This window comes from Mesoplodon bidens (genome assembly GCF_964165515.1).
Source record: "Mesoplodon bidens genome assembly, chromosome: 19".
Taxonomy (NCBI): Eukaryota; Metazoa; Chordata; class Mammalia; order Artiodactyla; family Ziphiidae; genus Mesoplodon; species Mesoplodon bidens.
In genome coordinates this window covers 21900940-21925736 of record NC_138179.1, presented here as the reverse complement: position 1 = coordinate 21925736, position 24797 = coordinate 21900940, and the positions used below count along the sequence as shown (strand labels likewise).

At 54.8% G+C, this 24797-nt stretch overlaps 2 protein-coding genes across 17 annotated transcripts in view; one reads left to right on the top strand and one right to left on the bottom strand.

Annotated features, from left to right (window-relative positions):
* The window catches only part of CHD3 (chromodomain helicase DNA binding protein 3), a gene marked incomplete at its 5' end in the record, with an annotated part of 25164 nt that continues 367 nt past the window's right edge, over positions 1-24797 (bottom strand). Inside the window, 40 exons of one of the 11 annotated variants that reach the window (XM_081220577.1) lie at positions 1-1278; positions 1774-1900; positions 2145-2308; positions 3370-3611; positions 3889-4021; positions 4218-4326; positions 4705-4836; positions 5000-5101; positions 5215-5350; positions 5454-5575; positions 5690-5852; positions 6028-6172; positions 6731-6864; positions 6994-7079; positions 7550-7615; positions 8060-8237; positions 8709-8875; positions 9177-9408; positions 9585-9709; positions 9919-10036; positions 10677-10808; positions 11035-11176; positions 11310-11483; positions 11639-11760; positions 12041-12178; positions 12556-12756; positions 12929-13120; positions 13534-13633; positions 14023-14154; positions 14907-15118; positions 15656-15859; positions 16058-16291; positions 16602-16795; positions 16973-17123; positions 17284-17414; positions 17649-17932; positions 19174-19298; positions 19538-19708; positions 20198-20310; positions 21287-21460. In XM_081220577.1, the coding sequence (XP_081076703.1) occupies positions 1038-1278; positions 1774-1900; positions 2145-2308; positions 3370-3611; positions 3889-4021; positions 4218-4326; positions 4705-4836; positions 5000-5101; positions 5215-5350; positions 5454-5575; positions 5690-5852; positions 6028-6172; positions 6731-6864; positions 6994-7079; positions 7550-7615; positions 8060-8237; positions 8709-8875; positions 9177-9408; positions 9585-9709; positions 9919-10036; positions 10677-10808; positions 11035-11176; positions 11310-11483; positions 11639-11760; positions 12041-12178; positions 12556-12756; positions 12929-13120; positions 13534-13633; positions 14023-14154; positions 14907-15118; positions 15656-15859; positions 16058-16291; positions 16602-16795; positions 16973-17123; positions 17284-17414; positions 17649-17932; positions 19174-19298; positions 19538-19708; positions 20198-20310; positions 21287-21380 (6168 nt within the window). In that variant the 3' untranslated portion in view covers positions 1-1037. Of the gene's footprint in view, positions 1279-1773; positions 1901-2144; positions 2309-2383; positions 2736-2756; positions 2843-3369; positions 3612-3888; positions 4022-4217; positions 4327-4704; positions 4837-4999; positions 5102-5214; positions 5351-5453; positions 5576-5689; positions 5853-6027; positions 6173-6730; positions 6865-6993; positions 7080-7549; positions 7616-8059; positions 8238-8708; positions 8876-9176; positions 9409-9584; positions 9710-9918; positions 10037-10676; positions 10809-11034; positions 11177-11309; positions 11484-11638; positions 11761-12040; positions 12179-12555; positions 12757-12928; positions 13121-13533; positions 13634-14022; positions 14155-14906; positions 15119-15655; positions 15860-16057; positions 16292-16601; positions 16796-16972; positions 17124-17283; positions 17415-17648; positions 17933-19173; positions 19299-19537; positions 19709-20197; positions 20311-21286; positions 21461-24797 lie in introns of those variants that run through there. The other 10 variants (XM_081220569.1, XM_081220575.1, XM_081220572.1 and 7 more) reach the window with 10 other exon arrangements.
* The window catches only part of NAA38 (N-alpha-acetyltransferase 38, NatC auxiliary subunit), a 24573-nt gene continuing 24017 nt past the window's right edge, over positions 24242-24797 (top strand). For 4 of the 6 annotated variants that reach the window (XM_081220587.1, XM_081220584.1, XM_081220585.1 and 1 more), the window contains exon 1: positions 24242-24790. In XM_081220587.1, coding sequence (XP_081076713.1) covers positions 24271-24790 — 520 coding nt within the window. In that variant the 5' untranslated portion in view covers positions 24242-24270. The remainder of the gene's footprint in view (positions 24791-24797) is intronic. The other 2 variants (XM_081220589.1, XM_081220588.1) reach the window with 1 other exon arrangement.

Sequence of the window (24797 nt, the reverse complement as noted above, 5' to 3'; positions counted from 1 at the left end):
GAAAGGAAAGTATAATTTATATGTACAACCAATAAACCTGATACAGAAGAGGGGACTGGGACAGACCAGGAGTGGGTGTGAAGAGACCGGGAAAGGAGCAGCAAGAAAGTGAAGGGGAGCGAAGAGCAAGTGGGGGGTTTGCCATGCAAACTGCCACTCTCCCCAGCCCCTCCTGGGGAGGAGGATGTGCCCATGTCTCCCCAGCCTGCCCTCCACTATTTTGCTCTGGTCCCAAAGGCAAGGTAGTCCCCTGACTAGGCCCCCTGCCTGACCCACTCAAGTTTAGTCCATATCCAGGTCTTCAGGAGGGAGGGTAGAAGTCCTCCAAGAACCTGAGCCCCAGAACTGGGGGCTCCCCCCACATCTGGCCCATTGTGTTCTCCGCCACCCTTTCTAGGTTACCTGGGTCCCTAGGACAGATTGGGGAGCTCCTCTTTGGCTTAAGGGAGTATCACCCAAATATTACTCTTTGTAGGGGTGGTCCTTGGTCCCTAGGGAGGGGGGAAGATTCCCAACACAAGATGCCGGTACGCAGGAGGTAACTGAGCCAGTGAACGGCGCCTTTATTCTGAGGCTGAACAGCAATGGACTCCCTCCCTTGTTAAGTGCTCCGCCCTCCATTTGGGGGGAGGTAGGGGAAGGAAACATGCAGCCGCCCCTCCTCTTCCCTTCCACCCTCCCAGGGCTCACTGTCACCCCTCTCTAAAGTCACCCTCCTCTCTTGAAAGCTCTTTTCCCCACCAAAGTCCCTAAAGGCCGGGCAAGGCTAACCCCCCACTTCTGCAAGAGATGGAGCTTATGCTGCAGGAATAAGAACTGGGGCGGCTCCACCTCTTTCCCCCCCACAGCCGCTCACTGGGAAGCTGTGTGTGCTGGGCAGTGGGGGGTACAGGTACCTGGAAGACCCTGCTGACCACCTCCCACCCAGACCTCTTCTCACCAGCACAGTCTTCAAAGCACGGTGGGAAAGGTGCACGGGGTGGAGAAGGGCAAAGGGCCCTTCTTGAAGAGAGCTGTAGAGAGGGGCAAAGGGGCTCCTAGCCCAGTGGGGGCCCATGGGGTGGGGAAGGCGGAGGACTGGCAGCAGGCCCCAGAGCCTGAGCTGGGGGTCGGCCTCGGGGACGGGGCCTGGGTGAAGGGCAGGCCTGGGATCCGGTCAGTCGTCTATACAGATCACCTCCCCGGCTCGGGGCTCCTTCCGATCCAGCCCGTCTGACACCAATGCCCCCACCATTTCCTTCTCCTTCTTCACCAGCACTGGAGGGCCGTTGGTGGCGGCTGTTTGGGAAGGGGGTAAGGAAGGGTCAATCCCTCCTTCACTTCCCATTGTCGACTGCTTCCTGACGACAGTATGTTCTTACTTCTAGGTCACCTCATGCCACATCCAATTTTCTAAGGCAGGGACGGGAAAAAAATCTCTCTCTCTGAGATTCCCCACTGTACGCATGATGGAACACACGTTCCAACTTTCACTGGAACCCCCTTCCAATTTCATATTCTCTTTCTCTGAAGTAAACAGCTGGAGGAGGCTCAGGTAGGAGGTACCAAGCCACAGAACCACTAAAACCCTAGATGAGGTTTTTGACGATGGGAATGGAAGAGAAGTTGAGAAAGGGATGGGAAAAACAAAGTCCAGAACCACTCTATTCCATAAAACACTGGATACTTCCAAGGAAATGAGATGGGCTGGACAAGTAAAAGGGTAGCTGAGCAGGGATGAAGCTTGGAAAAGGAAGAATGCAAGAAGCAGGAGGCAGGAAGTCACCAGCTGACCTGTGATGAAGGACCCTGCAGGCATCTGGCTGTAATTGGCGCCTGCGGCGGCCAGGGCCCCTACGGGTGCGGCGCTGAAGGCCGCCCCGTACCCCGGAGGTGTAGCGTACGGACCCGGGGGGAAGGCCTGGAAGAGAGAGCGAGCCCACATTAGAGGGTCCACAGTCTGAGAGGAAAGCAGCTTCGGGGAGACATCATGGGCCAAACTCCAGAACTACTGAGGGGTATCATACAGGCAGGGAGACTCAAGGCTGATGAGCGTGCTGGAGCAGGTCGTTGTTCCACACTGCACGGGGTTCTGAAGGAGGTGTTCATATGTGTGCAGGAGGAGTACCAACAGGGAAAACTGGAGTCGGGGGAAAGAGGGTTACCGGTGTGGGGTGAGGCTCCGTGCCCTTGCTGGCCAGCCGGCTGAGGATGCTGCGCTCGGACATCTGAAGGCGGGCTGCGATGGGGGGTATTCGGGACAGCGTGGCTGGCAGGCGGGTCACGTCCGCCTTCATGTCGCTCAGCAACTCCTCCAGCTGGTTCAGAACTGGGGCCCGGGCCACGGAGAAAGAAGGGCAAGAGAAAGACAGGGAAAGGGAGAGATGGAGCCAGGAAAAGAGACGAGGAGTCAGATGGACAGATACAGTCAGAGAAAGAGAGAGAGGAGGGCACAGATGTCGAAGAATCAGAGGCCAAGGAAATGACAGAAGTAGAAAAAAAGAGCAACTCGGGGACAAAGAAAAAGTGTCAGGTAAAGAGGCAGAGAGACCAGATCGCCACAGAGGACAGATGGAGAGAAAGAAGAAAGGAAAAGGGAATATGGAGAAAAGGGAGATAGGGGAGGGAGGACATCGGAAGACATGGGGGCGGGGAGTTGTCAGAACATCCCATACTGAAAGAGTGAGGTTTTGGGGTTGGGGATGACGGGGAGGAAATAGTCAGGAGGCGTGGGAGGTGGTAAGTGGTGTCAAAGACTTAAGGAATCAAAGTTTTAATATGTAAGCGGGGGAGGGAGGTTAGAGGGTCAGCATTACAGATTCAAGGAATTAGAACAGGAGTCAAAGGGGCCAGGAATCAGTCACTACATCAGACAGGATTAGATGGTTAGAGGGCTTTAGAACTTCATCTATTATTGTCAAGGTAAGAGGGTTTGGGAGGAAGGGTTGAAGGTCAAAGGGAAGTTTCATGGGGTAGGGTCAGAGGGTGGGACGGTGGTGGTTTCTGCTTCATGGGGTGAATGAGACGTGAGGAATGTGATTTGTGGGACCGGGGGTAAGGACTTTTGTGGACTATACACAGGCCACAGCCCCAGAGAGAGTGCTATTAGCAATCTGGCAGGTGTGTGGGTCAGCGAAGAAGTTCCGCCCTGTGGAGGGGACGTGGCACAGTCTCACGGAGGTTGTGTGGGGGGTGGAAGGTCCCTCCCTTAAGCACTGATGTGAATGCTACTGGGCACGGATGAGGGTTGGCTGCACGAATCCTAGAGGCTAAAAACCAAGGGGGTACCAGGTGGGTCGGGGTGGGGTCAGAGGTCAGAGGGGGGTGGTTCAGAGGGTAAGGGGGTCAGAGGGGTGGGAAGATTTTGAGGGGTGCGGGGTGAAGACTTACGCAGCGTTGTGGGCCCTCCCCCGCGCGGGGCCGCCGCGGCCCTTACCCTTGTGCAGCACGGCGTTGGCCGGCTTGTTCCCCGCCAACGACTCCTTGGAGAGGTGCTGGTGGCTCTCGGCCAGGCACTCGGCCTCGGCGAAGCGGGCGTGGAGGGCCATGGCGGGGTGCGCCGGCTCCTGTGACAGGTTCAGGTAGGCCGCCCGCCGCAGCTGCTCCTCAATCACCAGCGCCTGCTCCAGGAGCTAAGGGCGTGGGGAGGGGGCGAGTGCGGGAGCTGCCAGCTCGGCGCTGGAGACCCACACCGCCCTCACCAGCGGCCCAGACCCCCAGCTCCACACCGACACTGCCTGCGACCCCGATCCAGACCACAGTGCCAAACACAAGGTGACCCTCTGGTCTTTGCCTCAAGCATCGCCTCAGCCCTCAAGGTGTGAACCTTGCCTACATTGCAACCAGATCTGGTCCCACTTCTGGCCCAAGCCCCTCTTCAACACGGTTCCTTTCCTCCCTCATCCTCACCTTGAATCTCCGGGCCAGGAACTTATTTTTCATCTCCAGAAAGTTCCCCTTATTGGCTTCAGTTTTAAATGGCTCGTTGATAATGGCAAACTGAGCATCATTCTGGATGTCCTGCCACCGTGCGTAGCCATGGCTGCCAACGAAGGAAGTGGATCATCAAGGAATTTAACAGGGCTAGGCTGGACTGTGAACACGCCTTCCTTTTGGCCTGGCCGCCCCAAAGTGCGGCACTAGGCCCCCTTCCCTAAGTGTGGACTCATGTTCTCTGTAGCTCCCCTCTCTCCAGGTTGAGAGAACATTTTTTTTCTTGCATTTGTATCCAAGGATACAGGACAATCCCAGCCAGAAGCCAATAGTCATGTCTTCGGTGCCAGATCTCATTGAGCTTCCCCGAGGAAATAGCTGCCCGTTCCTCATTCTGCCACAGCGTGTGGAGCTCTGAAAAGAGGGCAGAAGACAGACGAGGCATCAGGAGTTTGTGAAGCCCAACGGGCTGGTACAGAGGGAGGAACCGAACAGTGGGACAGGACTAAGGGCTTTTTAGGAGGAACAGGGCAAGGTTAGGTGAAGGGTTAGGAAATAAAACTAGTTACAAACAAGGTTCAAGTTAGGATTAAGAGTACAGGTGGGATTAAGGCAGCTCTGGAGTTAGAAGTACACTTAAGGAGGACCAGGGCAAGGGTCAGAGACAGCATGCGCCATTTCATTGGCAGTTACTTGGAATTAAAGGTGGAAGGAGGCCTCAGGCCCAAAGAGAAACCCCATGAGGATGAGCTAACCCCAGTGAGGAGCAGAGGGCAGTGAGGGCCCCCCCACCTGTGAAGCCACCGTCTGCAATATTGAACATGAACCGCGGCTTCTCTGCCTTCTCCTCACGTCGCCCGTTGGACCGCGGCTCGTCTCGAGGAGGCCCAGGTCGAAGCTCCCGGTCCCCTTTTACGTCTTCTGCTACAGCAGACGGGGCAGAGCTCACACCTCAGGAGAGTCTCCTCCCAGGTACTGGCCCCTGGAACAGCTACCCACCCGGGACCCAGGCATTTGGTTCCCAAGACCCCACCTCCCCTCCCCGATTCCCTCAGGGACCCAGGTGGCCGGTCCTTCCACCCATTACCTCTCTTGCCCAAATCCCCCGTCTCCCCCTCCGGCCTCTCCCTGTGTTCCTGTCCATCCATCGGCTTCTCCTCTCCCCTCTCTCCTGGCGTCGACTCCGTGGCTGTGGGAGGGGGTAGGGGACAGGAATGGAGGATGTCACCCTCAGCCCCTGACCCCAGAAGAGGGAACCCCCAAATTCTAAGCCCCCCATCACCCCTAAGGCCATGCACCCACCTGACTTCTCTCTGTCCCCACGGTACCCAGGTTCAGGCTCCATCTCTCCAGGTACCCCTGGCAACTCATCCTCTAGAGGAATCTTCCTTGGCTCCAGCCGCTCCCCAAGTGATGGGGCTGGGCTGGGGCTATCAGCCTAAAAGAGAACAACGGAGTCAGGACGAAGTGGGGGCTCCTAGGCACCTGCCTCCACAACTCTGCCGCTCCCTCCCCTCAAAGAAAGCCAGGTAGCCACACACCTCTGTTTCCATCTTCTCCCCAATTTTGCTATTCTTCTCCGGCTTCTCCTCCTGGTTTTCTGCTTCATCCTTCTCCAGAGGTGTCCTTATGCCATCTCCTTTCTCACTGGGAGCTGGAGTAGCTGCAAGGGTAAGGCGGAGTGAGGCAGGCAGAAACTCCCCACCCCAACTCCAGTCCCTCGGCGTCGAACGGACACTGGCCCCATCTGTCTCTCCCGCCATCCTGAGCTGATTACCAGGTTTTGAGGTGCAAGGACTGTTTGCAGCAGAAGCCTCAGGAGTGGTGGGAGACGTTTTGGTAGGAGAGGAGGCTCTGGAGGAGCGCTTGGAGTCAGCACTGGGGTCGGGCATCAGCTCCGGCATAGACCAGCGCCCATTGATGTGCTCAAACTCCTGAACCTGAAGGGTGCGGAGGAGTCGTAGGGACAGGGATCAGCTCCAGCGACTGGACACATAGCAAGCTCCAGCGCTTCTCCCTATCTCGCACCAGCGTGAGTCCGGAACTCAGGGACGAGAGGCAGAGGAGCACAGGGTCTAGGCAGCCAGCCTCTTTGGCTGAGGGGAAGACGGATACCTTTTTCTTGACGAGAGACATGACTCCAATGCGGGTCAACACTTGCTGGCGACTCAGTCCCTCCCGAGGGACCCCGTCAGCAAAGGTTTCAGAGCCGTCTGCCCCGGGCTCACAGAGATGGCGCATGAACAAAGACACATAGGCCCTAAGGAGCACGGGGGTGGGAGGTGCGTTAGGAGAGCCTTAGTGGGGGCAGGGGAGTAAAGGGGGCACAGGGATTACTGAACCTGAAACTCCCGGGTGCCTCCAGGGGTCCTCCCCTGGGCCTCTCAATCTCACCATCACCTGTCCTCCAAATCCTAACTCCCACATCTGCCCCTCCCCTTGCATTTCCACAGTCCCCTTGGCCTTGGTTACTTCATTCCTAGGCCCCATCAGTCAGCTCTTCATCCTTCCCACCAGCTCCCCTGCCAGGTTATCGTGGTCAAATAAATGTGAGGCAAGGACAGCCCAGGCGAGGCTCCTGTCTCAACTGCCTCTCCCATTGGGGAGGAAGCCCGGCCTCCCTGCTCTAGGCTCATCTGAGGGGAGGTGGGGCAGGCTGAGCCCACCCCCCAGGAAACTGAGCCAGGAAACACTGTCTGGCAGGGAGTACGGTGATCAGTTGAGTAAGGTCACATCATATGGCGGCCAAGAGGAAGGCAGTTAACGCCCCAAGTTTTTATCCCTCCATCCAACTCAGCCCTGTATCACCCCCACTCACTTGAACTCTTTCTCAGTCTTGCCCCTGAGGTCCCGCACCAGCCACTGGGTGGTGAAGGCGTCCTGTGGGGGCATGCCCCAGCGCATCACAGCGTTGAGGAAGGCCTTCCGCTGACGGGTGTTGAATCCCAACACCTGATGATGGGGGGCAAGGAGGGAGTGGGCAGTGAATGTCCAGGATCTCATTTCTTGGTCTGTTCTACCCTCAGTGACTCAGCTTCAATTTCCTTCCTTCTCTCCTCAGGGACCTAGGCCAGCTCTCACCTCAATGTTGCCCCCAACTCGAGCCAGCAGTGGAGGCAGTGGCTTATCCTTTTCGTTCCGGAGCTGCCTCTTGGACTGTCGACGCCCTGGGTGGGGAGATGGTGACCCCGGTTAGTAGAGCTGCTGCCTTCTCCCCCCCCCCACTCTTTCCTAGCCCTCCATTCTCACAAGAGACAGAACACAGGAAAGGCCTGTGTCAGCTCTGAGGCGCTTCTAATGTTCTTCCCAGCGCATTCAGAACTACTACCCCAATAGGTCCAAAAGAATCGGGTCATACTAAAAACTCAGTAGCACCCATACGATGCAAGCAAGATTACTGGCGGGAATGTAAAAGGATGTTCCCTTTCTTGATTTTTCATCTAGGTATCTAAGCCTGCACGGTTATATACTCCCAATTTTAACAGTGGCGAGATTACAGATATTTCTTCCTTTTTGCTTACCTGCAATCTTTACTTTCTCTACAAATGAGCATTTTGTATAAAAATAGTGGGCATAATAGACAATGGGAAGTGAAATGGGAAGAGGTGCGGTAGAAAGACAAGAAAACAGATGCCACCTTCAGGACGCTCATCAAAGTCTTCATCCTCCTCCTCTGATCCCACTGAGTATTCTGACTGGTTATCTGCGAGGGGAAGGGCTCAGTGGTCAGCGATGGCTCCCTGGATAAGCCCAGGCTGGGGCCCTTCTGTCCGGACGCCTCCCCTCGGAGACTTCTGCACCTTCACTCTGGCCTCGGCCCTCCTAGGGACGCCGGGTGACTGCCTGCAGTCTGACTCAGGACCACACACCATGTCCACTCACCCACCTACCTCCTGACTCCTGCACACCCCACTCTAAACAGGGACCCCTGGGTGTCCATCGGAGCCCTCTGCAACTGCTACATAGCTGAGATCACCTGCAAATCCACCTGGCCTCCGGGTACTCCCGGTGTCCCTTCCTAATCTCTTTCTACTTGGCAGGGAAGGCCCTGACTTCTAAGCCTCTCTTTTCCTCTAAATGCCCCCAGCTCCAAGCTCCTTCTCAGCACTGTCCCCTTCTCGGTCCCCCCCTCAGGGGCGGTCCTCACCTTGGTCCTCCTGAGCAGCATCGTTGTAGTTAACCTGCTTGCGGACCCTCTTGCCTTTGCCGAGGTTGCGGGCCAGGTCTTCCTGCTGCTGCTCGTAGTGGTGTCTCAGCAGCTTCTCCCAGTAGTCAGGATCCACATTCTCCTCCTGCTTGATGATCTCTCGCTCAATTTCCTCAATCTGAAGGGCAGCAGGACGAACGCTGAAGGCCTCCCCTTCCAGTCCTTCCACCATGACAAAATCCCTACGCACCTGCCTCCACCCAGCCCTAGACCTCGTCACTGTGTGTAAGTCCTCTGTGTAAGTTTTCCTTACCTCTTACCTGCAATATGCTTCTCCTCCTCGTTATTTCCCTCTTTTCCAAACCTCTCCTCTAGTGCCCTCTGTGTCCCTCACACTCTGACTCAGAAGGTTCCCTCCCGAGTTTATCACCACTTTCTCTACCTAAGTTTTCTCCAAATTCCAGTCTCATCCTTTAGACCAAGAAGTCGTTTGAGGTCCACTACCGCTCTTTGATGGGCACTGGGGTAAGAGATCAGATAAAAAACAAGAGCGAAGGGGGATCCTCCAACTTCAAGGTCTGGTCAAGGACATCGACACCACCCCTCAGAGATGGCCCGGGATGGACCGTGTCTGGTCCCAGCCTCTCACCTTGTCCTCTTCCCTCACCACGTACTGGGCCACCTTGAAGGAGCTGAGATACTCATTCATGTTCTGCACATCCGTGTCCTCAGTTGCATCCTGGTTCCGGTCCAAGAGCCGAGCGATGGCCTCGTTGTCATAGTGAATCACACTGCTGTCCTCCTCCTTGTTCTCCCCTGGTGGAGTTGGGGAACGAGAGGGGACTCTGAGCTCTAACCAGAACCTCAGGCAGAACTTTAGAGAGATCAGAGGAAAGCCTTCCCCTCTGCTTCCTTTTCACGGGAGCTCTGGAGGAGAAGGCCCTTTCCCTGGACGTCTACACAGACATTTGTTGTTGTTTTCAACCTTACAGGTGAGGAAAGAAGCCAACCTTCCTCCAAGGATGCAGAGAAGAGATTTTCTTCAGGGGGTTTCAGAAGAGAAGTGCTCACAGACAGCAAAGACCTGCTTACAGGGAGCTGCAGAAAAGGCTCTCACCCTCATTTTCATCCTTAAATAGCTCCTCGGTGCCAAATTTGAGGATGTCATCCAGCTCCTGCTTGGACATGGAGCCCGCCTTGGAGCCCAGCCCAGGCCGCACCACCAGATGCGTCAGCATCATCTTTCTCTTGGCCACCTGTGTGATTCGCTCTTCCACTGATGCGCGAGTCACAAACCGGTAAATCATCACTTTGTTGGCCTGGCCGATCCGATGAGCACGGCTGAAGGCCTGCAGGGGCCGGAAAGTGGGGATGGGCCAGGGGAGTGGCAGCGGAGACACGCCCTACATGCTCTGGAAAAGAGGCTGACAAGGAAGGGTCTTCTACCCACCAAGAGGTTTTTCTGACCCCAGAACAGACAGACACATCTCCTTGCTCAAAGGGGCTCCAGGAGGCGTGTTCTCACCTGGATATCATTATGGGGGTTCCAGTCTGAATCAAAGATGATGACAGTGTCGGCAGTTGCCAGATTGATGCCCAGGCCTCCAGCCCGGGTGGACAGGAGGAAGCAGAATTGTTGGGCCCCAGGAGCTAGGAGGCAAGAATCAGGAAATCAGGCCTTTCTTGTACCCAGCAGGTCTGTCCACCTGCTCCTAGATGTTCCCTGACTACAAACGATGCTCTCAACTCAAAAGCCCAGGTGGCTAATATCCTCCCAGGCCAGCACCCTCCCATCCCAGGGACCTAGGCACAGGTTTCTCGGGCCTCCCACACCCAGCAGGGACCAAGGTCCCCCTCACCATTGAAGCGATCGATGGCCTCCTGCCTCAGGGCACCAGTGATGCCGCCGTCAATGCGCTCATACTTGTAGCCTTCGTAGTCTAAGAAGTCCTCTAGCAAGTCTAACATTTTGGTCATCTAGAGCAAGAGAAAAGGCAGGCGTCTAGAGCGACGAGGCAGTGGGATGCGCCCTGTCTGTTCTGACTACCTCTTTATTCTCTCTCAACCCCAGTCCTTACACTTGTACCCCTGCCCTGTCATATACCCCACCGGAGCTGTTTCCTCCACCCCCAGCTCCTCCTGGGACATTCTTGTCATTCTCTCTCTCTTGACTTAAGACCATTTCTCCTAAGGAAGAGGTTCTCCTCTGACACCCATGACAAAGTTTCAGGGAAATCTATGAATCCCCTGAAAATCTGTACAAAATTGTCTAGTTGTGTGTGCAGTTTTCTGGAGAACAGACCCACCACTTTCATCAGATTTCCAAAAGGTCTGTGCTCTCCTCCCTTCCCCAATAATGTTAAGAAACTGTACCAGTCCCAGAGATGACCTTTAGGAGGCAGATGGCTCACCCTTCCCTTTCGCCCCTTTTGGCATACAGAAACTGGACTACAACTTCCAACAGCCTTAATTAAGAACAGGGATCAGAGACCAAGATGAACTTAGCTATACCAGAAACTCTTAGGCGTGTAATTGCCTAACCTCGCATCCCGTGGCAACCACAGGAACGAGGTAAGCGATTATCTGATGGTGAGAAAGAGCTACAGGGATGGGTCACCTGCGAGAAGATGAGCACTCTGTGTCCTTGCTCCTTCAGCTTCCGCAGCATCTTCTGCAGCAGCATGAGCTTCCCAGACGCCTTAATAAGTGCCCCACCCTCATATGCCCCACTGGGAAGTTTGGGGGACTCCTGAAAAGAAGGCAGGAAAGAAGGAGGAGAGGCTCAGTGAACACACCCCCGTATTCTGACTGTGCCTAGAAAGCTGGAGGCCCAAATCCAGGCTCCACACTTTTACAATTCCTACTCTTCTCAGAAATCTAGTCTCTGGCCTCCCAGCCCAACTCCAGCCCTGTGCTCAACTGCCCATGTTTCCAAAGAGCCAGGCATTTCACAGTCCCCCAGCTCCCGTATCTACCATAGCAGCCACAGGAAAGAGATATGGATGGTTGCAGCACTTCTTAAGATCCATCATGATGTTAAGCAATGACACTTGGTTCCCACCTCCTCGTGAATTCAAGGCCTCAAAATTTCGGGTCAGGATATACTTGTAGTATTTCCTAAAGGCCAGGGCAGGGGCATAGAAGAGACACAATAAAGGAAGCAATTATGATGTTGCATTTGGCCACCAACTCTTGGAAAGCTGCCACCAAATCCTCAACCCTGGTCCAGGTAACCCGCCTTGCATCTCACTTCTGCATGGGGCTCAGCTCCACGCGGACGATGAGCTCTGTCTTGGCCGGCATATTCTTAAAGACATCAGCCTTGAGCCTCCTCAGCATATGTGGCCCCAGCAAGTCATGAAGTTTCTTAATCTGGTCTTCTTTGGATATGTCGGCAAACTCCTCCAGGAAGCCTTCCAGATTGCTAGTAGCCAGAAGGAGAAAAGGAAACGAATAGGCGTCAGGTTCTTTGCCCCTGACCTCAGGCTCTGTTCTTCACTCCAGGTGAATCCTCCTCCCACTCATCTTCTCAGTCCCTCCACCTCTCCTCTCTGCAGACCACCCTACTGAGCCACTTACTTAAACCTCTCTGGGGTGAGGAAGTTCAGCAGATGGAAGAGCTCCTCCAGGTTATTCTGCAGCGGAGTCCCTGTCAGCAGCAACTTATGATCTATCTTGTAGCCATTGAGGACCCTGAAAAACTAGAAAATGGGGCAAGGAAAGGCAGAGGAAAGGGCCCATCAGTGGCAAGTGGCTGGCCCACAGTACCACCTTTCCCTGCCTCTAGCTCCTATTTCCTTCAGGATCAGAGGCCCTCACATCCCTAGTCCTCTCCCTCTTCCAACCTGGACTTCTCCCCAGACTTATTCCCAGGCTTCCTGCCTCCCTGATTGCAGAAAGTCCCTGAAACTTTATTTTTTAGGACTAGGGCAAGTAGGAGTCCACAGCCTCAAGTTTCTGAGGCCTGGGTATCTCACTCACCTTGGACTGGTTGTTCTTGAGCCGATGGGCCTCATCCACCACGAGACAGGCCCAGCGGATGGAGCCAAGAGCGGCCTGATCAATGGTGATCAGCTCGTATGATGTCAGGAGAACATGGAACTTCACCTGCGCCTCCCTCTGCCAACACAACCATTGTCCATTTGGCTGCCACCCCACACCCGACCATCTAGGCCTCCACCCCCATTCTCCACGCCAACACCCAGTCCTAACTGAGACTCCCAAAGGGAGCCCGTTGTCCTGTCCTCCAACTTTGACTCCATGCAGGGACTTCTGAATGTGGCCCCCAAACTTCCACCACCTATCCAGGATGAACAGATCCACGTACACCCCTGGGAGTACCCACTACATGTCCAGGACTGGAGTGCAGAGGCGTGAGGGAAGGTGGAGGAAAGGAGGGAGAAAGCTGAATGGGGAATAAAGGAACTGAAGTCCTGGTTGGGGCAACGAAACGACACATCTGAGGACTTTAGAGGACATGAGATAGAGGGGCTTACCTTCATCTTAAAAGCTTTCTTGCCACCTTTGATGGCATTGTCTTCAAAGGAAAACTCATTCTCACGAATGATGGCTCGGCTGTCCTTGTCACCCGTGTATGTCACCACATAGAACTTGGGTGCCCACATCTGGAACTCCCGCTCCCAGTTAATGATGGTGGAGAGCGGGGCGCTCACCAGGAAGGGACCCTTTGTGTGGCCCTGGGAGTTGAGGGTGGGGGACCATTAGTCTAGGCTCACGGTTATACACCCCAGTCTGCTGCCTGCCGCACCCCTCCCCCCAGTTCTCTGCCCTCACCCTCCACTCCCACCTTCCCCAGTCCAGGCTAGGCCTCAGCACGGCTGTCCCCCTCAGGGCCCGAGAGTCTAGCACCTCCTTATACAGTGAGTAGAGGAAGACGATGGTTTGTATGGTCTTGCCCAGTCCCATCTCGTCAGCCAGAATGGTGTCAGTGCCCTGGGCCCACGAGAAGCGTAGCCAGTTCAACCCCTCCAGCTGATACATGTGCAGCGTGCCTCCAGTGGCCGTGATGAACCGTGGCTGAGTCTCGTATTTCACTGTGGGCTGTAGAATCGAGGAGTCAGAAGGCTCAGGGGAACCATCAGCTGCTCCTCCGGTCTTGGCCTCCTCCTCCCCTCTCCCCGGCACTGATATCAAATGGGATTACAAGTCCCTCTCCTATGGCCTGAGCTTATGAAAGCCTGAGTCTGCAGTGCCTCCCCCTCATTCCTTAAAACAGTACCCGGCAGCACTGTGGGGAAGGAAACTGGTAGAAGAGCCCTGTGTGCTGCTACCCCTAGCAGCTCTCACTCCCGTGCCAAAATTCCTAGCACTCTTGGGGCAAAGCTGGACGCTGAAGGAAGAGCTACTGTTCAAAGAAGTTGTTGAAACTCTGGGAAGTTCTGTCAGAAGCCCCCAGGAAATCTTCAATCACCATGGCTCCAGAAATGGGAGGCGGGCCGAGTGAGAGGGCTTACATCATTAGTAGGAGAGCTGGGAGGCCCATCACCCTGCAGCTCCTTCTTCTTCTTCTTATACTTGCGGGGCTGGGCGGGGTCCTCCCCCATAATTAGTTCTCTGGGAAAACAGTGGGTCTGAGTGAGACCTGGTCCTTGGACCCACCCCGTCCTTCTGAACCCACTCCAGACCTAGCTCCCACTTTCCATAACCGAGATTTTCTCACATTTCCTCTCTCCCAGGTTCTTTACCCTCACCCCTTGGATTTCAGCTCTAAAGCCAACCCTCCCCACTCCTCAGCATCCTCATCCCCATTACTCAGGCTAGATCTTCTTTCTGTTCCTCACACCGCCTCTTTCCCGACCCCACCACAAACAACCCAGCTCAGGCTCCCACTGCCCTAAATTCTAGATTGGGTCTGTCGCTACTGCATCTCATTTAATGCTGGAGGTTTAGCTTTCATGCCTCTGTCCTCAGACTCCCTCTAACCCACGACCTGGCTCCCTCACCGGTGTCTCCAGTAGCTTTGTTTATGGTCTTCATATTCAGGGATGTTCATTTCATCTTCCTCCCATGTGGACTGGTCATAAGGCAAGTCCCTCCATTTCACTAGATAGTGGTAATTTCCCTTCTTATCCACACTGTGGGGAGAGAAGCCAGGAGAAGGAGCAGGAGGAGAAAAGTAATATGTGTCACAAGTAGAAAAAGTCATAATAAACACAATTATCAGCAAACATGGAGAATTTGTCACCTAATCCTCAATGGTGGCCCTCAGAAAGGCAGTTTGGAATGGCTGAAGTACTACCCTAACTTTTTCAGGACGGCTTCCTAAAAATCAACGATCACAAAACATCCCTGGCTTCAACATCGTTTGTTCATCCAATCAGTATTTACTAAGCATCCACTACATGCCAGGCACTGTCCCAGGCACGGGTGACTGAGCAGAACTAAGCAGACAAGTGACCTATTCCCGTGGAGCTCACATTCTATTGAGGGAGGCAGTGATGAAATAGAAAAATAAAAAGACAATGTAACATTAGTTAGTAATAAGTACTGTGAAGAAAAAGTACTAGAAACACTGGTCTGTATGAACCATGTGTTTCATGTTTTGCTTTTTTCACAACCAGATCCCCAGACTCGTGTGTCATTTCTTAAGCTGTTAGAAGTTAGAGGCAGCAAGGACAAAGCAGTCAGTGCTGGGCTGGACTTTCCACCTGGTTCCTCCCATCTCCACAGAGGAAACAAAGCCAGAAGGGCTGGGGCTGCAGTGGGAATTATCCAGTTAGATCAATTATCTGGTTAATCAACAAATACTAACATGGAGCCACAGCGCAACAAGAATAGTGGCAAAACCCAGGTAGGCCTTCGCACGGACCAAGGACCAAGGACTCACCTGTGGTTGATGATCCGGTGGACGGTCATCCACTCCGGCTTGATGCCGAAACGATAGTACTTCTCCTCCATCTCGGCATAGTGCGGGTCCTTCACCTTGCGTTTGTCGCTCTTCCCATCATCCTCACCAGAGCCGTAGTCGAGGGGTGGGGGCTCGTCCATGTCATTCTTCCGTTGGTAGTTTCGGTACATTACCAAGTGGAAAATTTCCAGCTGATGGGGCACAGAGGAGGAGGGAACAGATAGTCCCAACACCCCGAGAGGACAAAAGGAGACAGGGCAGAGGCCGGCAGGGGGAATGGCATGGGAAAGCAAGCAACGAAAGAGGTGGGATGAGGGACATAGTGAGTTAAAGCCAAAGCAGGAGAACGAATAACATGCCAGAGAACAGAGTCAGAGACAGGACCTGGGTGGGGAGGTAATGAGCAAAAGGAGGAAGGGAACAGGGTTGTTAAGATTGGGGCTATCGGTGTAACAGGGTTAAGACAAATAAAGAAAGAGATGGAGTTAAGGCAGGCTAAGGAAAGCCTACGTTATACCTAAGGGGAGGAATGTAACGGAGACTGAGGGAAAGAGAACTGGAGTCCAAGAGAACCAAGTGTGGAAACTAAGGGAGCTGGTAGGGTGTGGGCGGCCAGAGGCCTAATGTGAGGGAAAGCAGAGGGGACGGAAGACGAGAGAACAGCGGGCCAAGAGACAGAATGGCAGTGAATGGGGTCCCAGGAGGCGGGGAAGGAGAGGCCCTTGTACCTGAAGCTCCTTGGCCCAGGAGCAGTGCCAGTAGGACAGTCCTACCCACTTGACAAAGAACTCTCTCTCCGATCTGCCTTGAAGAGGACGTGCAGGTGGGGCATCCGGATTCCCGTCTGCCTGCTGGGGGGCTGGCACTGCCACGGGGGGCTCCCCCCACCGCCAGTGCAGGATCTTCTGCACACGGCCTTTCAGCACGGGACACTTCAGGATGGACGCACACAAAGAGGAAAGAAAGAGGCAGGAAGAGCCCATCATTAGAGTAGGAGGATGGGGGTCCCACAGGGGGATCAAAGGCTAGGTGTGGGGGAGAGGAGAGAGAGAAAGAGCCGGACCTTTGGGCCCCGGAGATGGAGAAGGAGTCGGGGCTGACAATAAACCCTGAGAGATGGGCACACTCACTGTGCATCGGGGACACAGCCACTCGCCGTTGGGGATGTCAGGCAGCGGGGGGTTCAGACAGTGAATGTGGTAGGAGGAGATGCAGGCGTCACAGCACAGGAGCTCCCCGCCATCCTTGCACACACGGCAGTACTCCATGTGGTCGTCCTCTTCCTCCTTCTCCCCCTCCTCTTCCCCCTCCTCTTCATAGTCTTCCTCCTCCTCCTTGGCCTCCCACTGTACCCCCTCCTTCTCCTGGGAGGCCAAGGACAGACACAGACACAAGAAAGAGGGTAAGGAGTGAGACAGAGCCAAAGCAGGACAGCCGGGTCCTCGAAGTGCAGAGAAGACAGCTGGGAACAAAGGAACAGGACACCTCAGCTCCCCAAAATGCTAATTTTGGGGGCAAAGGGATGGGGGAGAGGATCAAACTAGGATCTTGGGCACTTAAACATCTGTTACTGAGAAGCCCAGGCATCTGGAGGTAGGGAGAGGACAAGAGAAAGCAAGGAGGAAAGAGATGGGTGGGTCCCTGAGGGCCGTAAGAGGTGGCACCAGTACTCACACAGTGGGGGCAGCTCCATTTGCCCTCAGGAGCCCGGTCAAGCTCAGGATCAAGGCAGACGAGGTGGTAGGCACGAGGGCAGGTGTCACACAGAATAATTTCCCCACCCTGCTGGCACACCTCACAGTAATCCTGGTGATCCGTCTCGTAGCCATCAACCTCCTCCTCCCCGGCCACTGCAGGACAGCCCAGGACTGTCATACACCCCAGTGGAGGCAAAGGGAACAGAGAGAGAGAAGGAGAGCAGAATGCGGGAGGGGAGAGAAAGAGAAAAGGGTTCAATAAAGAGGTCAAAACTACAAATAAGAAAGACAACGAAGGAATGAAAGGAAGGCTGAGTGACAGGACTGCACACAGCTGACACCGCTTACCCTTCTTCTTCTTCCTTCCTGGCCGGCCTCTCTTTAGTTTCTTGGTGCGGACAGGGCCATCAGGGCGGCCTGAGGCACTGTGGACACTGCCACTGTCCAGGTCTGACTCCTCAGCCTCTGGTTCAGGGCCCTCGTCACTCTGGAAAACATACTGCCCATAGCCCCCGTGGCTGTCAGAGAGGCCAAATGGATTCCACTCCCCTCCCCAAGCCTTGGGCTCCCGCTCCAGCTGCCCTCATGGACCCTTGTGTCTGGACCCCCAGCCCCTGACCACATCCAAGAAGTATACTGGACAGGGAGGGGCCACTCACCGAGCCTCCCTTCTTCCTCTTGCTACCCAGCAGCCCTAGTTTGATTTTGAGTGGTGCCATCTTCTTTCCCCGAAGCTTCTTGCGTCCATCAGGCACTCGGGGACTCTTACTCCGCCTCTTGTGGCCTGGACCTGAGTGAGGAGTGGGGTGACAGAGGAAAAAGCCAAGATCATGACAGCCAGGAACAATGGAGGCCATAGGGTTTCTGGACCTCTCTGTGGGCTATGGTCTCACTGAGACCCCTTCCTGGACAGCATTTCGTCTACAACGATCAGGGCCCAGAAGACAAGCGTTCTGGACTATAATTTGAGAACATGCAGTTTAGAGGGTGGGGTGACAGTTGTTCCAACTAGAGGGTTTCTTACCTTTGCCCTCTTTGGTTTTGGCTCTTCGGATGGGTGGGGGCTGGATATCAGCAGCAGGGGGTGGTGGAAGGGCGGGGGGTCCGGAAGGTGCTATGGGGGTGGCCGATGAGACGGCAGCTGACACCTGCTCAGCTACAGCTGCAGCCGCCGCTGCCGCCGCTGCCGCCACAGCAGCTGCCGACCCCTTGAAGGGGTTGTTGGCGCTGAACTCTCTCCACTTGGCCCCAAGGATGGTCATCATCTTGGACATTGGGATCTTAGGATTCTTCTTGGCAATCAGGGGCCTGAAAATATATAAGCAAGACACTCGGACCCTTCACAGATGGTCTGGGAACACTGTTATTTCCCCTCACCAAGTAAGTCTATGTACCAGCTAGGACCCCTAGGTGGTGAAAATATGTCCTATGAAGAATAACATCAATTTTGAAATAAAGAAATAAAAAGTTTAAGAAGGAAAAAAACGTTTAAAAAACAAGAAAAAAGTATGAAGAAGAAAAAAAAGGCAAAATAAAATTTAAATGCAGATTAAAAAGGATAAAAAAATATGAGATTAATAAGTAAGCTCTTCTTTGGACAACTACCTTACAGTTCCTAAAACACTTCCACACACATAATATCCTATTTCGTCCTCACAATACTACTAGGAGTTGCTATGATTCTCTGTGCTTTTCTAAAGAGTTCCATGGGCCCTGATGAAGGGTCCCATCGGGTGGAGTCTGATGGGCCACACTGGTTCTGCTCTGCGGTGGGGTGTTAAGCTCTTGTGAGGACGTGGGTGACCCCCGTGCTGACAGAAGCACTGTCTTTAGTAGTGAAGCGGTGAGACAACGGGACTAAGGACAGCTACCAGGGACTGAACACCACTGGGGGCCAGGCACTGAGTGTGCTGAGCTTTCCATCCATCATCCCATGAGGTACGTATTATGTGCCTATTTTACAGATGCAGAAACTGAAGATCAAAGAAGTGAGCTGCCCAGCATGACACCGGGACCTGAACCTCAGCAGGCTGCCTCCAGAGCGTTGAATGGCTCTGTTAAAGTGCCTGCCCCCCAAAAGGCATCTCTACTGTTCTGTACGCTACCGAGGGAGCCGCTGAAGCTCAGGTCCCACTGTCAGCAATGCATCCTCCGTTATTACTGGTGTCTAACGAGGGGACGGAGGACTTGATAACCGAGCAAAGGAAACTGGGCAACACGGATACCACCTCCCCGCTCCAGTCTAGAGAGAAGTCAGGCAGGGCAAACTGGAACTGTCAGACCAAGGAGGGCCATCAGTCCTCCTGACAGTCTGTCACCACAGAGTTTTCTAACCTAGCAGTGGTACTGTGACCCCCCAGTGAAGGGTTGCTGACTGGAGTCCTTGGATCCTAGGAGTCCAGGAATTCCCTAAGATGACATGTGGAATTTTATGTGTAGTGCATTTCTCTGGAGGGCAGTTTCTCAGCTTTCATCAGATTCCAGAAGGGTCCAGAGCCTCCCCCAAATTAAAAGTGTCTGCTCGAGAGGGCTCCTCAGCCCTACTGCACCTCATGAACTGGCTAAAGGCTTTGTAGTTGGTGAGTGTGTGGTAATCCTCCTCAGAGAACACATGTTCCACGTCCTCCAGGCCCCAGGTCAGAAGCAGAGTTGCCGACGACTTCTGCTCCACCTGCTGGGAGAGACCAGGCTTCAGTGACACAGGTGTCCAGTCCTGGGCCCCCCACATGCCTCTCTACCCACCCACCAGGTTCCCTGGGCTTTCTGCTTCCTGCTCCACTCCCAGCCCAATCCCACTCCTCACAAACCACCGCCTCTCCACTTAGCACCCTGCTCGCCCAGGGCTCTCCCTCCCCGACTCCTCATGCCTGTCATTAATACTGATTTCTCCCCTCACTCCCTAAGTCTACTCACCTTTTGCCCCCCATCTCCCTCCCCTTTTTTCCGCCGCTTCGTCTTCTTCTCCTTTTTTTCTCTGTGCTTCCGTCTCCGTTTCCGACCTGGTCCAGTTCCATATTCACTGCCTCCACTCTCTGACTTCTCCCGGTACTCATCTCGCTCGGAGCCAAATTCCTCCTCGCTGTCCTAAGGGAAAGAAATAAAAACACTATTTCTTCAGGCCTTCCTTGTGCCAGGAACTGTTCTTAGCACATAACATTTATCGTCTCTTTTGATCTTCACAACAATCCTGTGATAGTAACTAATCTATCTTTATCCACTTTTTGGTAGATGAGGAAACTGAGGCACAGAGACCTAAATAAATTGTCCAAGAAGACAGATGACTGCTAGGCTCTAAATTCATGCAGTCTACCTCCAGAGCCTGTGCTTTCAACTGCTTCTCTGTGCTGCAGGGCGAGTCAAGTCGACAACTGGGCTCTTCACTAGGCTGGGGTGATTGAGGTTAGGGTCCCAGACCTGGGAGATACAGGCTGGCAAGCGGGGGTGGGGGCAGGTAGAGGGGATCAGGCCTCCCTGACTTCAGGATCCCCACAGTAATCAAGACCAGAGAAAACGTAGGTCTCTAGGGATGGGTCTCCAAGCCTAGCTGTAGAGATAGGAGTCCTGAACACTTACAAGCTTCTTGCGTTTTCGGGGTTTTCCTGGCTTGTTCTCCTTCTGCTTCTTGGGTCCTCTTTTTCTCTTCTTCACACCCAGTGCTGAAGGCAGCAGCCGAATGTCATCCTTATCTTTGGAGCAGAGAGCACCAGAAAACCTAAGCCTCTAGGCTCCCAGTCCCTGCAGCCCCTTCCCTTCCTCACCTCCTCAGTTCCCGCTGCTCTCTAGGAACTCCAGCTTTAACTCTTCCAAACCTTGCCTCCCTCCGCTGGATGCAAACAGAGAGTGTTTCGAGTACTCTGGGATGCTCGGCTTCTGAATGGGAGGTCAGGGGTCAGAAGGGAAGAGCAGCCAAACCACTCCCGTCTCTCCCCTCCTACTAACAAGGGACCAGGCTCTAGGCCATGGGCTCTGACTGTGGCAGGTCCTTTTAGTCGCCGCCAGGGCTCCTCCTGCCTTCCCCCTCACTTAGCCAGCTGGCATCCTGCCCAGGAACTGGGGAAGCCATGCCCAGCTGCTGGCCTGGCCTGACCCCAGCACTTGGAGTGGGGAGACACAAGCTGGCAGCTCCCTAAGCCAGATGCTGAGAAGGCAGAGCCAAAGGTGGACACCTGGGTTCTCACACCAACACCCTGGGGCCCTGACATCCTTTTTGTGGGGAGGGAGGCCTCTATTTATATTTCCTCAAATAATCACCAAGCCTCTTGTCACCCCAGCACAGCCCTGGAGGAAAAGAAATCCTCAGTCAGGCATGTTCACTTCTTGCCCACAGGATCATAGTGTCTAGCTCCTTTGTCACACCCTAACCCCATCGAAGAAGCTCTCCACAATTACCTAAACATTCCTCCTCCTCCCAGGGAGACTGGAAATGTGCCTTCAAATCTATATACTCCTCCCTGTTCCCTTTGAGAACTCAGGGACCCTGCCCTTTGTCCCCTGGTCTCACTCCTTGTCTCCAAATTTAGTCCCAGACATCCTAACCCATTCATATATAAGCAGTATGGGAGACCCACACAAAGACACGGGCACAGACACACCCCGCATATGCATTCTCAAATGCACAAGCATCACATACTCATGAGCACAAACCCAGAGGACAGCCTGTACCTGCTTTCAGCAGGGCTAGGTCCCTGGCTTTCTCTCCAGATGTCTCTGTCAGAGAGAACGGGGCAGGTTCTTCCCAGATGTCCCCTCTCCCCATTCTCCATGACCCCTGTCGGACTGTGGAGGCTTAGGGGACAGAAAGTAACTCCGGACTGTGGAGGCTTAGGGGACAGAAGGTAACTCCGTGAGGAGGAAGACACCAATGCCACACAGACATGAGGCCCTGTTTGGACTCCCTCCCCCAGCAAGCACTAGATTAACCCGCCAGACCTGTCTTGCTCAGGCAGAGGCAGCTGTGCAGGAGGGGAAAGTCTGGGCCTGGCCCAGCCCCTTGCTCTAGGACACAGAATCCTTCTTCCCACAACAGCCAAGGGAAAATTAGCCACAATTAACACCGGAGGCCTTGGTTTCCACTGCCTCAGAATCTGGGCACCTCCTTCCTTCATTGCTACTTCTCACAGCTCCAGCATCCTGTGCCCTCTTGTGCAGGAAGACACTCTAGGGGGGGATTGTGGGAGCGGGGAAGGTGCCTGTAGGCAGCCCCAGGTGTGGAAACAGAGTGGGGACCCTGATAGGAAGTCAGTAAGACGCCATGCCCCAGCAGCCCGCGCTCCCTCACCCCAGGGACCGCGGCTAATATGAACATGGAAACGGAGGCCGCCAGGGCAGAGGCGAGGGCAGGCCAACTGGCTAAGGACCAGGGAAATGGCCTCGGTCTCCACCAGCTGGGGGGTGGGACACAAGCCCTGGGACCTCGCAGCCAGTTAACTCCACTCCCCACCCCAGCGGGAGGTTCCCGAACTTGGGAAGACGGCGGTGGTGCGGAGAGGCAAAGTAGACGGCGAGGAAAGGAAAGGGAGGGCAAGAAAGCAAATCTAAGTCCCAACCTCTGTCTCACCAGCCACTCAATGCTGGCCTGGAGCCCAGACTCTCCCACATCCCGGCTCAGATCTCGGGAAGACGGCGAGGGAGGAGGGAGGCGAGGAGGGTGGGCGGAGCCTGGCGAGCCGGAGGACGCAGGAGGAGCCTCGCAGCGAGCCTCGCCTCCCGCCCGCCCCTCTCTTCTTCTAATCTCACCATCAATCTCTCACACATATATTTATTTTTTCTCAAATTCCCCTCCCTCCCCCACAACGAACCACCATAATAGGTCTGCTGCACATGCGTATTGCATGCAGGGGGTGGGTTTGTATTTTCAGACCTTTTGCAAAGAAACTACCAGAATTTTCCGCACCACCCACAACCATTCCCCACCCCCACCCCCAAGGAATCACATCTATATATTATGTTATATTATTTCTCTAGACTTGCCAGAAGGGGGAGGGAGAAGAAATGAGTTTTTGGCTTCCTGCTCCCTTCCCCCATCAGCACGAGTGCTATTATTTTAAACGCTTAACAATGTACGGAGACTGGAGAGGGGGGGAAGGGATAAAATTGGTCTTGGGTAAGAATGTAAAACAAAATGGTGAGAATCAAAGCCGTCAGAATAAAAAACAATAGAAACCTCTAACACGTATAAACTCATCTTGTAGAGGAGGACGAGGGAGGGCAGCCTGAACATATTGCCTCAGAGGAGGGTTATTTTGCCCACATTTAGGTAGACAGAAATAATGGGCAGACTAAAAATATTTTTCTAAAGTTTTACCTCAGAAAGTCATCTGAGAGGGTGTATCTGGGTCACTCGTTTGACTTGGAGGGCTGAAAGGGAGATAAAATTGCCCAGGGAGAGAGAGTAGGTGGGTTTTCATTTCAAATATACCATTTAAAAAAACATTTGACGATGCTTAGAAAGCAAAGGGAAAGGGGGAGGGAGTATTGACACAAAGACCCATCTCGACCTCAGATTCTTTCATGCCCTCCCCTTCACAGACCCAAATCCGGGATCAAAAACCCCCAAATACCACATTCCAAGTTCGGAATACACATAGGCGAAAGCTGCTAATGCCCTAACTTAACCTGACATCCTTTCTTCCTCTCTTTTTAGCACCTCTGCTGTCTTCCAGGCAATCCCCTACCCACAATTCTTTATTCCTTTTCCCTTCTGCAAAATCAGTGGGCTCTCTGGGATAACTTTTAAAAAACTTTTCCGGTTTTTGGACCAGCCTGATGGGAGGGGAGCTGGACTTTATCCTGTTTCCATTAGATACACATACCCCCGCCTCCCCCGGCCCAAGAAAGCACCCCACAGTCCCTCGAAGGCTGTCTCAACTAGACAGGAACATTTGCCACTGAAGCCACACAGATCAATATGACAGCTTTACAAAGAGTATGATGTTAGACGTTTTGAAGTTTGGTACATTTGTGCTGCACCGCACCAAGAGGCCTGGGGGTGTGAACACCCGAAAGATGCTCACTTAGAGTCTATTCTGAAAAACACTAGCTGAACACTCTGGAGGGTGGCCGGAGTGGGACCACTGCTGGGCCTCCCACGCGAGGCAGCGGTCAGGCCCCTCCACCGCGGACGGGACTGCCCAGACAGTGCGGGTGACTTGTCATCCCCGGGGAGGGGTGCTGAGTGACGGTCAAGCTGCAGAACAGCTGGGTGGGCAGTTCACGCCCCCCAACGTGGTCAGGGTGTGGGTGGTTTCATTGGGAGAGTGAGTGACAGTGAATGGCAGCCACGTGAGAGTCACAGCTGGGCAGCTCGGCCACCCCAGACTGACGGGGTCATGGTGGTGGTGGGGGGGCGCACTTGACACAAAAGAGCACAGAGCAGAGGAGAGATAAAGGGGGTGGGGTTGGGGGCATCTGGTCTTCCAGACACTCTCCTCTCTGTCCCCAATTTTCAATGACTGCTCTCCGTAGTACGAGCCGGAGAGAGGGGGCAGGAACCAGTCTCATTCCAGGAAGTGGTCCGCGTGGAGTGTGGCCACCACCTGCCCCTAGTCGTCAGCCGCCCGCAAACATTCACCCGACCCCTCCCCCACGTGCCACCGCACTCTCCAGAGTTGGCGGGCACCGAAGTCCCCGCAGGTGGCGGGGGTCCGATGGCCACCCGCTCCCCCCGGCCTTCCCAACTCCTGACGGGGGGTGAGGGCCGCGGTCCGCTCCTCACAGGCAAACCCCACTTCGCCTCGGTCCAACCCCACCGGGGCCGAAGCCCCAGGGGCGCCCGCTCGGCCGCCCCTCCCCCACGCGCCCCTCCCCCACGCCGCCGTCCGGCCGCCAGGGTCTCCGCGGTCCCTCGCGCGGCCAGGGAGGGGGCCCTGGCTTCGCCTCGGCCGTTTCCTGCCTACCCCCTCCCCGCCGAGGGTAAAAAAAAAAATCTCCTCCTCCTCCTCCCCCGAAAGCCGCGACCGAGTGGCCCGGTCCGCGCATGCAGCTCGCGCCCAGCGCTCTCCAGCCCGGGCGGCTGCAGCGGCGGCGGCGGCGGCGGGGGAGGGGTGCGGCGGGGGAGGGGAGGAGGCCTGGCCCGGCGGCCGCCGCCGCCGCCCGCCCGGACCGCCGCGGGGCGACGGGCCCGAGACGGCGCCCCGCGCCCCGGATTCGCCTCGGCTCGGCCGCGCGGTGGGTG